The 14425-nt window shown below is 39.1% G+C and overlaps 1 protein-coding gene across 1 annotated transcript; it reads right to left on the reverse strand.

The window, feature by feature from the left end:
* Positions 1-947: 947 nt before the first annotated feature.
* LOC124149606 (C3 and PZP-like alpha-2-macroglobulin domain-containing protein 8) lies at positions 948-2146 on the reverse strand. The gene is made up of 4 exons (XM_046521301.2): positions 2002-2146; positions 1564-1666; positions 1283-1374; positions 948-1035 (listed from the first exon to the last, which is right to left on the reverse strand). The coding sequence occupies exons 1-4, from the start codon at positions 2122-2124 to the stop codon at positions 1027-1029; spliced, it is 327 nt and encodes a 108-aa protein (XP_046377257.2). The 5' UTR covers positions 2125-2146; the 3' UTR covers positions 948-1026.
* Positions 2147-14425: the final 12279 nt, after the last annotated feature.

Here is a 14425-nt window from a genome sequence, read left to right on the forward strand (position 1 = left end):
TAACAAATTCCGAACGACAATCGACAGGTTCATCTTCTCTTTTTTCGTACATTTTGGGCATGTTTTGACAGCATCCATAATTATTTAAAAGTTGTGATCCCAATTGGTAACAAGCTGTTCACAGTATTTTGTGCCAGATTTGAAAAAAGGTTGTTATTGCCAACAATAGAGGAGTCACCTGTGATTATATGATCAACAGGTTGGCAGCGGTACGGTGAGTCTTGGCAGAAACTACTGCCACTCTGCTACATACTCTGGATGTACACCAGGCCTGCCTTTTAAAGTCTGTGCTTGCCTTAAAAAGGGGTGAATGAAATGTACGGATCACAGCACTGACATATATTTTTCAATAATGACAAAAATCTCCTGTCTCTCACGTATCATATCAGATGAAAGAAAAGAAAACACCTTGCAACAATGCCATTTTGTGGCAGGCAATTTCGGTTTTTGTCAAGAGTGTGAAGTATAATTATTTGTTTCAAGAATTTTCGAGGACAATTTACTATATATTCAATGTTGTTCTATGCGATTGAGTGTAACAGTGAGTGGTGGGTGCAAGCAGGATATGCTTGACCTTTTTTCAAACACAGGTGTCATCACTGACTTTCAGTGATTTATTCATAATTGCCCCACACGTGCAATGGAATCTGATTATTCTCTGACGTGGACATTTATATCTCAATATGAGTTTGTCACTGCTATGAGAAGCTTTCAGTTCTTTAAACAAATCTTACATGATCTCAGATACAGCTTCACAGTCTGGTTCTTCAGAACAGATTCATAAGTTATCTCAATATTTACACATATTTCATTGCCCACCGGTGACACAAGATGCGCCTCAGTCTTGTCAGGATCTCAGGATCATGTTAGTCGTTACACACCACTCAGATGGATAAGAAATAATTGATAATTGTTTGACAGTTTATTCGATTGTTTTTGGTGAACAACTGCACAGTGTTTTGCTTATAAATAAGGTTAGTCTTTCAAGGCTTTCGTGGCTTGTCAGTCAAGATGATGTGATGAGGCTTAGTGTGACTGAAAAAATATAGAAAGAATTGTTATTGTTGTTATTTATCCTACAATTATTCTAAACATATCTAAAGTGGACATAGCACATTAACCACAGTTGAAAGCAATACTTGATATTTGATTTGGAAAAATTATCATCCAAAAATATGTTAGAAATATCTGTGTTATTTATTTATTATATTACAACTTTGAAACTCAAGGAATAAAACGTGTTATTTCCTGCCTGCCATATGATATACTACCAGCTACATACCTGTACTACCTTCTGACAGCAGTTGGCGCAAATGTCACAAACAGTTGCATCATGCAGGGTCTTCGGTTGGTAGAACGCCACTGCCTGGTGTGCTAGAGGAGAGAGTACCACCACCATCATTATCATCAGTCATCATATCAGTGGAAATATTTTAATCCAAGTAGTAATTTTTGGACGTTTGACAAAATCGCAAAGACGGTGATAAGCAACATTCATTCAATTAATCGTTCCATCAACGATTAGAATCAAAAGTATATTAGGCAGAACTATGATTTACATACTTGGCTCATAGTAGTCAAATACATGGATGGGAGACGCCTGCAGCTTAGCAACCTGACCATTCCTTCTGCCGGTGAATCTGACGCATGTTTCGCCGCTGTCAAGCTGTCAAATATCACAAAATTCTTGAACTAGCGTAATTCCTTAAAACACAAATATCACTTATCATGAATTTTAATACATTGTTTTATTCGATTCTTTCAAACAGTCGACTGAAGGAATCCTATAATAAGGTATGTAAAAACGTTAACACAAAATCTGAATCAACTTGAAGGTTGAATGTTAGTCGTGAAACTTGGACGTGCAACACATTGTTTAACATCAGCAATACATTGTACATGTAAAGTTAATAATAAATCTTATCTCAGCAAGCCTAAAATATGTGGCACCTACCATAGCACATATTATAACACAGTAGTTTAGATGTAATGGTTACTCACGTGGCTGAAGTAGAATACAAAGTTCTTGCCCAGCAATTCAGATCGTTGTAGGTTGCGGATTTCATTCAGTGACTCCATGTCCGGTTCAAAGCCTGATGGGATTGTGATTTCTACAACGGCCATGTTGTTAGTTCTTGCTTTGCTGTAACTGTTGAATACATAAGAATATGATATGACAGTGTCGAATAAATATAGTTAGATTACTTTGTGTTTCACTGTAAAATCCTTGCGATTCGTCTCACGAATAGAACGATATGAATCCAACGATACATATTATGTTTGGAACAGTAAATAGTAGATAACCTATCAGAAGAAGATGGTCCCTTGGGAAATCAATCAGCAAAACGTGACAGGAAGGGAACATTTGCGACAATCCTGCTGCGGTATGACAGCGAGGTGCCAACACAAAACTGAACAAAATAACTTTTTTAGGAATCAACCAGTTTGCTAAACTAGCATTTGCCAAACCAGTATAGACCGAGCCACCGTCTGAAATAAACCTGAAGGTAATTCCTGACACAGGTCCTGAGTGTGTACATGTTCAGTGTCTCGATCTCGATGTCCTGACTGATATAAAAGTACTGCTCTTCTACAGGCTTCTCTACGTTGAAGAAAGTTGCAATCTGTGAAAGAAACCAGAAAAATTCCTCTCACAATATTAGACATGTTTATACTCACTGGTTATAACTTTATTTAATGAGTTATGCGAAGTATGTCTAAATACAGAAACTTATCATTAGTTAAGAAAACTAATGACTTTATGATAACAACTTCTGGTTTATTGCATTAGCGATGTTCCGATAAAGATTCTTACACTGTTCTCAATCAGGAATGAGTACAACAAGTTAAAAAAGTCCGAATACTCCCAACCCAACATCAGGAAACGACAAAGAAAACTCTCAGAAGCTATGGAAATCCGCCGTCACAAACCTTTGATAAACAGAGATCAAGGGTATTACATCCTTTGAAGATCTGATCAATCAAAAGACTCATCCAGTCAAGCTTGTAACACCTTAACATCTTAATCCGTAATCCATTCTGTAATCTGGCTTCATTCAACTGTGTGCTATTTGTTATCAGTCACCTGTTGTTGTTGTTGTTGTTGTTGTTGTTGTTAATAGGTTGCTTTGCACAACTTATCATGCATATGTTTCTCTCATCACTTGCTTGTACTCATTCTAGTTTTGGAACAGTGTAAAAGTCGACATCAAAACGTCGTTAATGCAATAAACCATGAGTTGTTATTCATAAACTATATATATTTATCCATTCCTTTAAAAAAGAATTTGCTAAAAAATTTCATTAATACACCCATTCCACTAAGTGGCGCTCTGTGGCGCTCTTACAAATTGCCATAGAGCGCCATTTAGAGGGCTAAGATCTCCAAAAGCGTTAATGGATCGCTATCTGATCTCTAACTGATCTCCATGATCGTCAAAGTAGCCACCTGTCGACTTCCCTGCACAAAGATCCGTGGCGCTCTGTCCAGAATGCTGTTATCGCCACTTGATCGCCGAGATGGCCATCGGAGAGCTACTTGATCGCCAAGGTCGTAATCAGGGCCCTACTTGATCGACATGGTCTTAATCAGAGCGCTATTGTATCACCTTAGAGCGCCGACGATCGCCACGAAAGACAAGACCTACCCCTCTGCTAACAAGCGTATAACTGATGGGCGCCTCAACTTACTTACTTACTTTGGAGATTTAACGTGCGCTTTCCGACTGATGTGTATTTCGCACACGGGCCCGGCCAGGCCATTTAATGTGTTTCCGAAAGGGGCGAAAGTGGTCTGTGCAACCCAAGAGGGGGGGTTTGGGGGTTGCTTATATAGAATTTGGGAATTTTGAGATTTGGAATAGATGCCGATGGGATTGGGGAGGAGAACTAAGGGAGCTGGGTATGGTGGATGTTTGTTTGTTTATGTGCTTTTGATTTGGTAGGTTATTGTGTTTTTAGAAGCGTTTTATTAGTTCCGTTTTGATTAAGAATACGCCTAAGGCCTTGAAGTTTTCTAGTTTATTTTGTGGGTTTAGTATTGCTTCTAGAGTGAGAGCCTTGTTTAGATTGAGGATGGTTTGTAATGCGGTTCGATGTGTTAGGTAGTGTGTGCAGTGGATGAGTGCGTGTTCTGGGGTTTCTAGTTGTTTGCAGTTTGGGCAGTTACCTGTAGTGTGTTTTTAATTTTTTTTTAGGTGGTTATTTAGGTTGGTGTGTCCTGTTTGGAGTTTAGTGATTACTCTGTCGATTTTTTTGGATGGATGGAGAATTTTTGGTTTGGTTAGTGGTTTGCTGAGCACTTTTTTGATTTGGTTATTTGAGTTTAGATATACGTTATGCCATTTTTTGCTTGCCTCAGAAGGCTACGAGTTTTTATAGGATCGGACTCAAACTTCGGCTATCGGGTCGCAATGGGATCCCATAGAGTGCTAATTGAGTGCTAATGGATCTCATTCGGTCGCCTAGATCATACTCGGATCGGAGTAGAGGGCATTAGATGCACAGTACGTGTTCACTCTAATAACACAAACATCCAATCCATGAAATAAAGGATAAAGTGCAGTGCCCTATATTGTCGCGAGGAAGCGATCCTGATTTGATTACTTACGTAATCATGTTGATGTAATGTTTCCATGTGGGTCATGATTCAGTATGGAAGGTATAAGGCAGTCCAACCACAGAAAGCTGGAGACAATGTGTAGATGGTGGTGTATCTCTACTCCAGCAATGCTACATAAATAGGGTTTGTGGCTCACAATATAGTCAATATGTTACAACGCACACACACGCACGCACACACACAAGAACACTAAATAAATAAATAAATAAATAAATAAGTAATTAAAAAAATATACTCAACAAATATACATACGATACTGTAGCTTTTATCTCAGCCAATTGTCATCATTGTCAACAAAAGATAGTCAAAGATACCGAAAGTCAGGGCCTTACTGAGGCGTTTTGCATGTGTACAGACAAAATGGAACTATAAACTGCGTTTACATTAGGACTGTGTATCAGTTCCCATACCTTTTCTTGTAGATCTCTGTGACTTGGGGTCTCTTCTCGAATGTAATGCAGTTTTCGTGATTTAGTGGGCGACTGAAAAAGTTAGAAACCGTCACTGAAAGAGAAGTTTGTGCACATCCCGTTCCAAGTCGAGTCCAATGTGGTCGGAGGTGTCCATTCATACCTTGCTTTGTATCACTGTGTCGGTATGTGGGGCATCTGACTATATATTGTAACCAAATAACAATGTTATGACCAGGTAAATTTGATGCCTCATTCACTGGGTTCTGGCGGTTAGATACAGGGACGAGTCACCACTTATATGCCTCAGAGACTGGAGTAGCTTCCCTTTGATAAAGGGCATTTACTCCTGTGTGTGGTCTGATTGATTGTCGCGAAAGGGGATATCACTGGCAATATGCCCCACTCACTGGTTTCCCGCGCTAGCCCGGTTGGACATCGTGACGTGTGACTGCTGGAACAAGCTTAGATGGGCACATTGATTGCCGCTAAAGGTTATATCATTGACATTATGTGTTGGCAATTGTCTTTTCAAACATGGTAGTTGGAACTACATTGTCTGTTGTCACTGTCAGACTGACTTAGCACTGACCTTTTGACGCAATATGATAAGCGCAAAATCCAGGAATGTTTGCAATGTTTAGAAACCCGTTTGTGAATTTAATAATAACATTATATGATGAAGAAGTTATATCCTGTATTAGGACACAAGACTCGCTTATAATTTTTTTAATTCATAATACATGATATTTTCCATCCGAAAAACACACCCGCATGACAACTTTAGACATCTCATGAGTAATATTTGATGGACCCATGTGGAACCCAGTTAGCAAAACCCTTGACCAGTTGCTTCACCTGGCCCACTTTAAACCATGCTTTGCGGGGATAGGATTTTAATACCTTTTTGTTCATGTATGAGGATCGATAACGCTCCAGATCTTGTTGGAACACGTGTCCGAAACAAAACAGTAAACCAATTCATATTCCTGTTTCAGAGTAGCATGGACTGTGTTGCTTTTCACAATGACGGGAATATGTCTGAAAACTTTGGCTGGTCTTTACAGTAGGTACTACAGCTACAACTTCATCACTAAGATTACAAGAGAGCGCAAACAACAGATCAGGTTTCCTGCAATCACGTTTTGCAAACCGAACACGTTTGACATAAGCCAACAAAACCTTACTGAGACAGAGCTGAACTATCTTCGCAGTAAAGGCCCTCTGGCACACATGTCACCTGATATTGACTGGTACGGGGAGGAAGGAAGAGAGCTAGATAAAGTGGATTATGTCAAACTTTGGGAAGATGGAGCATACAATGAGGAAAATATGTTCGAGTTCATATATTTCAAACACGACCGTGTCCTCCCGGAAAGGCTGAAATACAACCAAAAACAAGATCAACGTCGTTCACCTTCAACGCTAACGCTGATATAGATACAGAGTCCGGACATTCAGTATTGTTTATAACTTTTAACATCATGCAAGAGACCTATCTTGAGGGAGTAGTATACGAGGCGGGGACAAATGTAAATCTGACAGACACAGAAAAGTTTCAAAAGGTTCAAAAGCAAACAACATTCTACTATAGCTGCTCATAATGTAGTATTACAATACCTGACATTCCCTCTGACCAGGGGGCACCGGTTGCCCAGTCGCCGCGATTCGCTGTGCAAAGTTGCGTCCCTTGGGCACGCCAGGAACCTATGATTGTATGTTCGAATCCCGGTTCACCCCGATTATGTTTATAGGTTTGTCAGCACCATACCCGTGCTCGTTGGTTTCACCGAAGTGGTAAACGTCTGAGACCTGCATCACTTCGGGCTTTCCTCCCACAATAAGCTGACATGCCGTGATATCACTGCAATACTGTTAAAAGCGGCGTGACACCAACTCGTCCACTCACTCCCTCTGACCAGCACTCAGCAATTACTTCTTAACATAAGACAATTTTATCTTTCGAACCTTGACTAAATGGATCAGATGGTCAGACTGGGTGACTTGGTTGATAGCGTCTCAAAGTACCTCGACCGTGTGGAGTGTTGGCCATGGGACCAATTACTGTATTGTCTGGTCCAGACTCCATTTTTTACAGACCGCCGTCATATAGCTGACATATTCCTGCGTTAACAACCAACACACAATTAAATAACTCAGCACATAATCGTTCTAGACGTCAATATTGAGCATCGTGCCATTCGAATCTAGGGCTAAAAACGAAGCTAAAGGTAAATATAATAGCACAAAAGATGTGAAGAGGTTCCAAGCAAACGACAATATGTCATGGCTGTTCATAATCTAATACAAAAGTTGTTTAAAATATTCAAGAATGCACTGACTCATAAACTTGGAATCCTTTGCCACATGTAATCTCCGCTTGTTGAATCAGGTATATATCGATGAACCAGATACATCTCCGAGCTACAGTAATCATGCAATGACTGGTGTATCAGTCGGGACGTCGACACGCATACAGCTGACAAAGAAGGAGGTACGTTTGTGTCAAGAACAATATATATATATGATTGAATTTGATCAGTCATCCAAATAGTAAACAGTTCCATTATGTAAGTGTACAATTATATTCTTCCAACGCAAGGATAGAGCAGTGATGCAAACACTAGTTTGGAAATAATTGATGTTACCTTTTGAAAATGACGTTTGGCTCCAGTGGGTCGAATCACAAAAATAAAATCAAAAGCTAAAAAGGGTCCCCTTACATTTATGCCACAACAATCAGCATTCTCGATCGAGTGGTTCTAAGCAGACTTGATTTAACATCGAAATTCCACATACTCAGGTGCTTCTGCTTGGTCCTAAGTCAATATATATGGTCGGCGTATGAACGTACACGATATAACAACAACGAAGTTAAGTTGTTCGTTACATCATATTCTAACAATCCATCAACATGAAGCAAACAATGACGAGAAGTCAATGGACCATGAGCACGGGTATGGAGTTATAAAATAGAACTAAACAACGGAGCTAAAACATCTGGAAGCACAATCAAGGCGAACCAGGATTCGAACCTACAATTATATGTTTCTGGCATGCCTAGATGACACAACTCTGCACCGAGAATTACGGAGCTTTCGATGACTGGGCCATCCATCGATCATTAAAACATTACATGTCAAGCATTGTCTGTTAAGGTTTACCATCAAATGACAAATTGTTTGTGATAACAGTGTTTGAGAATTCCGGGTAGCACTGCTATATGCCCATAGATGAAGTACCTTCCGACCCCCTATAATTCCCGCAGAACGGATTGTCTGGACACTAAAGCCTCGGACTTTGTCAACTCCCTTAATTGGTTCAAGCACTACAGCTTTGACGGGTGTCTTCATGAGTGCTCCAATAAGGCTGCCATTAAAGCCTGTAACTGTACCGCTGGGTGGGACCCTCAACAAGGTATTTGTCGTTTTCTCTTTTTACAGCAAGAATACTTTACATCCAACGACACCAATAACGCATTTTCATGTTGAGGTTGGTCTCAAACTGTTTGATTGGAACCTCAACAATGTATTGTATTTCTTTCTCAGTTTCTAACAATGGCAATATACCCATGATATCACATGTACAAACAACACAGTTTCTTTTATTGCTGGATGGGAATCAAGTTATTGATGTACTTGTTTCTTGCTTTCTTTTCTGGTTTTAAGAATAACAATAGACACATTACATCATGCTATACAGATAACACAGTCACTGTCATTTTCAGATATTTCTGAAAGTCTGGCATTTAAACACATCTGACTAACTGAAATCCAGCTTGTCCTAGTAGTAGAAGTCTTTGTGATTTTTTGACTGGTGATATATTTTCCAGCCACCGTCAGTCTGCGGCACTGCTCTGTGAAAGAACTTGAAACATGTTACAGACCCAAAATCCGTAAGATCATTTCCATTGCAATGTGGCTTTGTACTGTGTTGAAATGTTCCTGGCATACGTACATTGTATTTTGTTGTTGATTCTAAATGAAAGCCACAAAATCATTTCCACAATCTTGAGAAACCTCTGCTTATACGATTCTGACTACATCATAAGCTCGTGTCTATGAATCACTGACAGTGGGTGAGTGTGTTGGGTTTTAACGCCGCTTTTAACAGTATTCCAGTTATATCGCGGCGTGTCAGCTTAATGTTGGAGGAAACCCTGAAGTGATGCAGGTCTCAGACGTTTACCACTTCGGCGAAACCCACGAACACAAACCTGGAAACATAATCGGGGCGAACCGGGATTCGAACCCCTGTAAGACAGTGATTATACAAGGTGTTTGGAAAAGGTAAGTACATACTGAACTCCCGATAACACCCATCACAAACACATACAAAGGCTGCTGGTTTCAACCACAGAATTTCGGAACTTTGAAATCAGGAGGTTCTTACTCTTAAACCAAAAACGAGGTGTATGTGTGTATGTGGAGGGGTGGGGAGAGAAAAGAATAATTGTAAACTGCGTAAGATTTTAGTAAATAGATGGCAATATGATTGCAAGTAGAACTTACATAATTGAGGTGAGATACAACTTACTAAGACCATATACTTGAGACCATATGTATTTGCTCATGCAAAGTTCTCTATGTTTAGATCAAGCACAGTCGGAAGCCAGAAGCGGGAAGAGTTGTTCATGCCGGTACCCATGCGATGAGACATCGTATGATATACAAGGGTCATCCATGGTATTGCCGCGAAACACCACATCCATCGCTTCTCTTATGCATTCTACCCGTGATATGATAAGGTGAGAACGGATCGGCAGCTGTTTTGTATTTTTAATAGATCCTTTTACGGTGTCAAGCAAGACTGAATGAGAACTTACTTACTTACTTTGGAGATTTAACGTGCGCTTTCCGACTGATGCGTATTTCGCACACGGGCCCGGCCAGGCCATATAATGTGTTTCCGAAAGGGGCGAAAGGGGTCTGTGCAACCCAAGAGGGGGGGTTTAGGGGTTGCTTATATAGAATTTGGGAATTTTGAGATTTGGAATAGATGCCGATGGGGTTGGGGAGGAGAACTTAGGGAGCTGGGTATGGTGGATGTTTGTTTGTTTATGTGCTTTTGATTTGGTAGGTTATTGTGTTTTTAGATGCGTTTTATTAGTTCCGTTTTGATTAAGAATACGCCTAAGGCCTTGAAGTTTTCTAGTTTGTTTTGTGGGTTTAGTATTGCTTCTAGAGTGAGAGCCTTGTTTAGATAGAGGGTGGTTTGTAATGCGGTTCGATGTGTTAGGTAGTGTGTGGAACATGAATGAATGAGGAACATGGTACAGAATATATATAGTAGGTTGAGGATTAACAGAAACAACAATTGCATACATGAGTGGGATAACATGAGTAGGTAATGACAACAGAAGGAAATACTGTCACAACATGATGGAAAGAGAACACATCATCCGATAGGTGGAAGCCAATGAGACATGAAGCCAATTAAACAGGATAAGTTTTGCATAGGTGTAGGGATTATTGCTTAATGAGTTCAAAGTAGGTGGATGGGATTATATAGCCTTGATCTCTGTTGATTGATGGCTTGTGGCGGCGAATCTGGACTGCTTCTGTTAGTTTTTTTAGTGAAGTCATGGACGTTGTTGGAGAGGATTTCTACTTTGTCATCCGTCAACTTCTAAGTAATGCCTATCAAACAATCCTTTTATACTATGCACAAAAGTAGGGGATATTGTTTTATTTGAAACTACAGAAAAATACACCAGTGATTTACTTAAGCGATACCAGATACTTGAGTCAGTTTCACTTTGCTCGCAATAAATACAGAGAACTTTGTCGCAAGAAATGTGAATATTGCCATTAGTCTTTAGCTATAAATCTACTCAATACAGTTAACGAGGGAAATTCAAAACAATATGTGTCTGGTGTAAAATCCTTACTAGGCAAGTCTTATTCCCTAGCTTCGTGTATAAGCAGTTCTCGGTGGATTGACTATTTTATAAATATTTTGTATATTTAGGATACTATACTAGATGATGACTTTGTCTCCTTTACTCGACATTACCTTTCCAAAGATATCCCTGTTCATATTGATGATGACAATAATAATACTCTAAATAGAGAGATATCAAGAGAAGGAATACTTAAAGCACTGTCTTATTTAAAGTGTGGTATTCCTCCTGGGCCAGATGGAATTCCTCCTGAAATGTAGAAACATGGAGGTGATGTGTTACTACCATACTAAGGTGTTCTTTTTAATAGGATTTTTGAATCTGGTGATTTCCCACTGCATTGGCCTTACAGTATAATTTTCTCACTTCATAAGAAAGGCAATACAAATGATGTGAATAACTACATACAGAGGAATTTCTTAATGAACATTTGTGGTAAAATATTCACGGTGTGTTTTAAATAACAGACTTAAAACTTTAGATTTGTGTAACAAAAACCCTGAGTGTCAAGCTGGATTTCGTACTGGCTACTGAAATATTTATCCAAATCCAGGGGTAGATTTTATTATTTATTCGTAGACTTTCACAAAGCTTTTGATTCTATCAATAGACATCTTTTATGGTATATGCGTTTGCTCAACAAGATATTAAAGGCAAAATGCTGAATATAATTCGTGATATGTATTCTGAGACAACAGCAGCTGTTAAAACATCAAATGTTAGCATTTCCGAATATTTTGATTGTTTAAGCGGTATTCGTCAAGGTTATGTTCTAAGTCCACTTCTATTTAGTATGTTTATAAACCAACTTGAAGATGAATTACAGCAGCATGGCGGGAGAGGTATTTTTGTTGGTGCAGTTTTTTTAGATTTGCTTTTATTACTATATGCAGCTGATTTGTGTCTGTTTTCTGACAGTATTATTGATTTGCAAAAGAAAATACATATATTGTGGAAATTCTGTTCAAAGAGGGGCTTGAAAACTGAAATCCTCGTGTTCCGCAACGATGGTATAGTTAAGAATACCAAAAAATGGATGTACAATGATAATGCACTGAAAACCTCAACCTACTATAAGTTGGAATAATGAGAGTGTCGGCAATATTGATTTCTTTCTTTTAGAATTTCGACAATGAGCATTCAAATTTAGATTTTTATTCCACTATAAAGTCAACTTTCACAATTGAACCATATTTGCTTCATATAAACCAAAGAGACCAAAGGAGATTGTTAACATTATTAAGAATTGGACAATTACACATAATGAAAAATATAGGTAAACGGGTGGGTGTACCTAGAATCCTTAGATTCTGTCCTTTTCGTAAAAATATTATAGAAGGTGAGTTATATTTTTGTTAGTACATGTATGCCCACCTTATGATATTTTAAGATACACATATTTTCCCAACAATAACTTAAAAATAAGTACTCCCTCAGAACTTTACTGCAAACTTCTAACATTGAAACCTTGTTATTATGTGCTAAATACATTAAAGATGCCCTATCCTTGCCTTCTTCATTATTTTAATTCTAATTTACACTTTTATTGCATACTGTACCTCTTGATATTGTACCACCACTTGGTATATAATACATGTTTCAATATTGTACTTGGGCCTGTGGCCTTTATACTGACCTAAACGTCTATTATTTACTATATGTCAAGAACATTTCCTATGGAAATGAAGCTCCCAAACACAACATTGTGATTGTCATGAAGCACGTGACCTCGGACAGCACGTGCAAGGGGTGGTATGCCAGGTTTACCATAGACTTAGCAAAGTCATTGTGACCTTATTCTTCCAACAGCAAATCATCCATGTTATGCCATGGCCAGTACTCCTTTCTCCCATTGAACACGTCTGGGACGTCATTGGCAGACGTGTAATTCAACGTCAAAATCCACCCGTCACTCTCCATGAACTCGGTGTTGTGCTGTCATTGGTCGACTATCAGAAGCATGTCCCGAAGGTGCATGTGTTGCCACCCGATATTAGTGATGTTTGCTAGCAAATGCAAATTTTGAATTCGACCCCCGACTTCCTGAACAACCAAGTGCGCCGGTATCTCATCGCACCGACCATAAGAACCCATTAGATCTGATCACCTACTCCCAAGCAAATATGATCATATGATTTCCATTTTCCAATACCATGTAGTTGACAGGACTGAGCACAAGCCAGAATTGGAGCGGAATGGTGTATTTGGTCTGTATCAAACTATATCTATGTGGCTCATTTCAATCCATTAATTTGGGAAAGGTTGGCCGCGTTGGCTAAAGAACCGCAACACGCTGTGTAGACACTATGTCCCATACCCATGAATGTATTACATAAATATTATCATGGGTTTGAATCCATGACCCGACCCGTTTACGATCCTTGGTTTGTTACAACCCAAACAATGCTCTACTTTTACCGAAGTGATCACTTTCAACTTTGCTCTGACATCATACTGACATGCTGTATATAACGGTTGTTCAAAACGGCGTAAATATTGAATATTCCGTCTGTCACAATAAACCCAAGCGTGCACATCTACGTGCCTGACATAATTCTCTCTTAAGTAATTTAAGGATGAAGATATGTTCAAAGTCGTTAATCCTTGAAAAATGGAAATGTAATTGACACGCTGTAGGCATCATGAACGTAATTAACTGGAAATATTTATAATTAATACCAATGTAGGTGGTAGTTCAATATGAGAAAGAAATTCTCGGTAAAAATTGAGGGCGAAATTTCTCCACATAAAAGACATACTCACTACGCATACTTATGTCAACCTGTCTTGATATTGTGTACCCGTTCAGCCAGTGTTGGTGGACAGATGGGGCTGTTTCTTGGGGCCAGTATCCTCACCATCATAGAACTGCTGGAACTGTTGTCTGCATGTGTGCTTGCCAGTCTGACGTCGCTGTGGGCCAGACGTAACAACTTTAGAGTTGAGGAACAAAACAGACCCTGGTAACCCAGATAGATCTTCTTCCACTGAAGTTTGATTATCATATACAAACAATGTATTAATGATAAGTTTCAAACTGTAAGTCATATGTTTTCTGTTTGTCCCAATTTGACGTAGTAAATATAAATTGTCAACGCAAGAGAATAACCAGCCCAGATAAAACATTTCAGTGACATATCCATCCAACAGCGTAACACTCTTGATCAGGACATTTCTGTTTCCTTCATAATGTTTGTATTGATTGCTTCAGAGCAGAGGCCAATTGTTTATTTGCTGTTTTCATTTGTTCCAGAGTGCCCACGTTTCGAGAAAGCTGAACTTTGCTCCCGGGACTTCTGCAATCGACTGCATAGTGGATGAAAAGTTTTAATATCCCTCGTTTCATGGAATATAATACCATTCTTAAAATAGAGAGATGTGGCATTGATGTGTATGTATTTCTCTTCAGAATATATGGGCTACATGTATATGGTATTGCTGGTTGATATATCGTGTACCTGTGTACACGACAAGCCAGAAACACGTGGTGTG

The sequence above is a fragment of the Haliotis rufescens genome, unplaced genomic scaffold (genome assembly GCF_023055435.1).
Source record: "Haliotis rufescens isolate VD_foot unplaced genomic scaffold, xgHalRufe1.0.p SCAF_7, whole genome shotgun sequence".
NCBI lineage: Eukaryota > Metazoa > Mollusca > Gastropoda > Lepetellida > Haliotidae > Haliotis > Haliotis rufescens.

Bases quoted from the DNA above. Each gene is read 5' to 3' on its own strand.
- LOC124149606 (XM_046521301.2), bottom strand. From the start codon at position 2,124: ATGGCCGTTGTAGAAATCACAATCCCATCAGGCTTTGAACCGGACATG. The intron at 1,667-2,001 runs GTGAGTAACCAT...GATATTTGACAG, and splicing joins TTGTATTCTACTTCAGCCAC to CTTGACAGCGGCGAAACATG. The intron at 1,375-1,563 runs GTATGTAAATCA...TCTCTCCTCTAG, and splicing joins ATTTGACTACTATGAGCCAA to CACACCAGGCAGTGGCGTTC.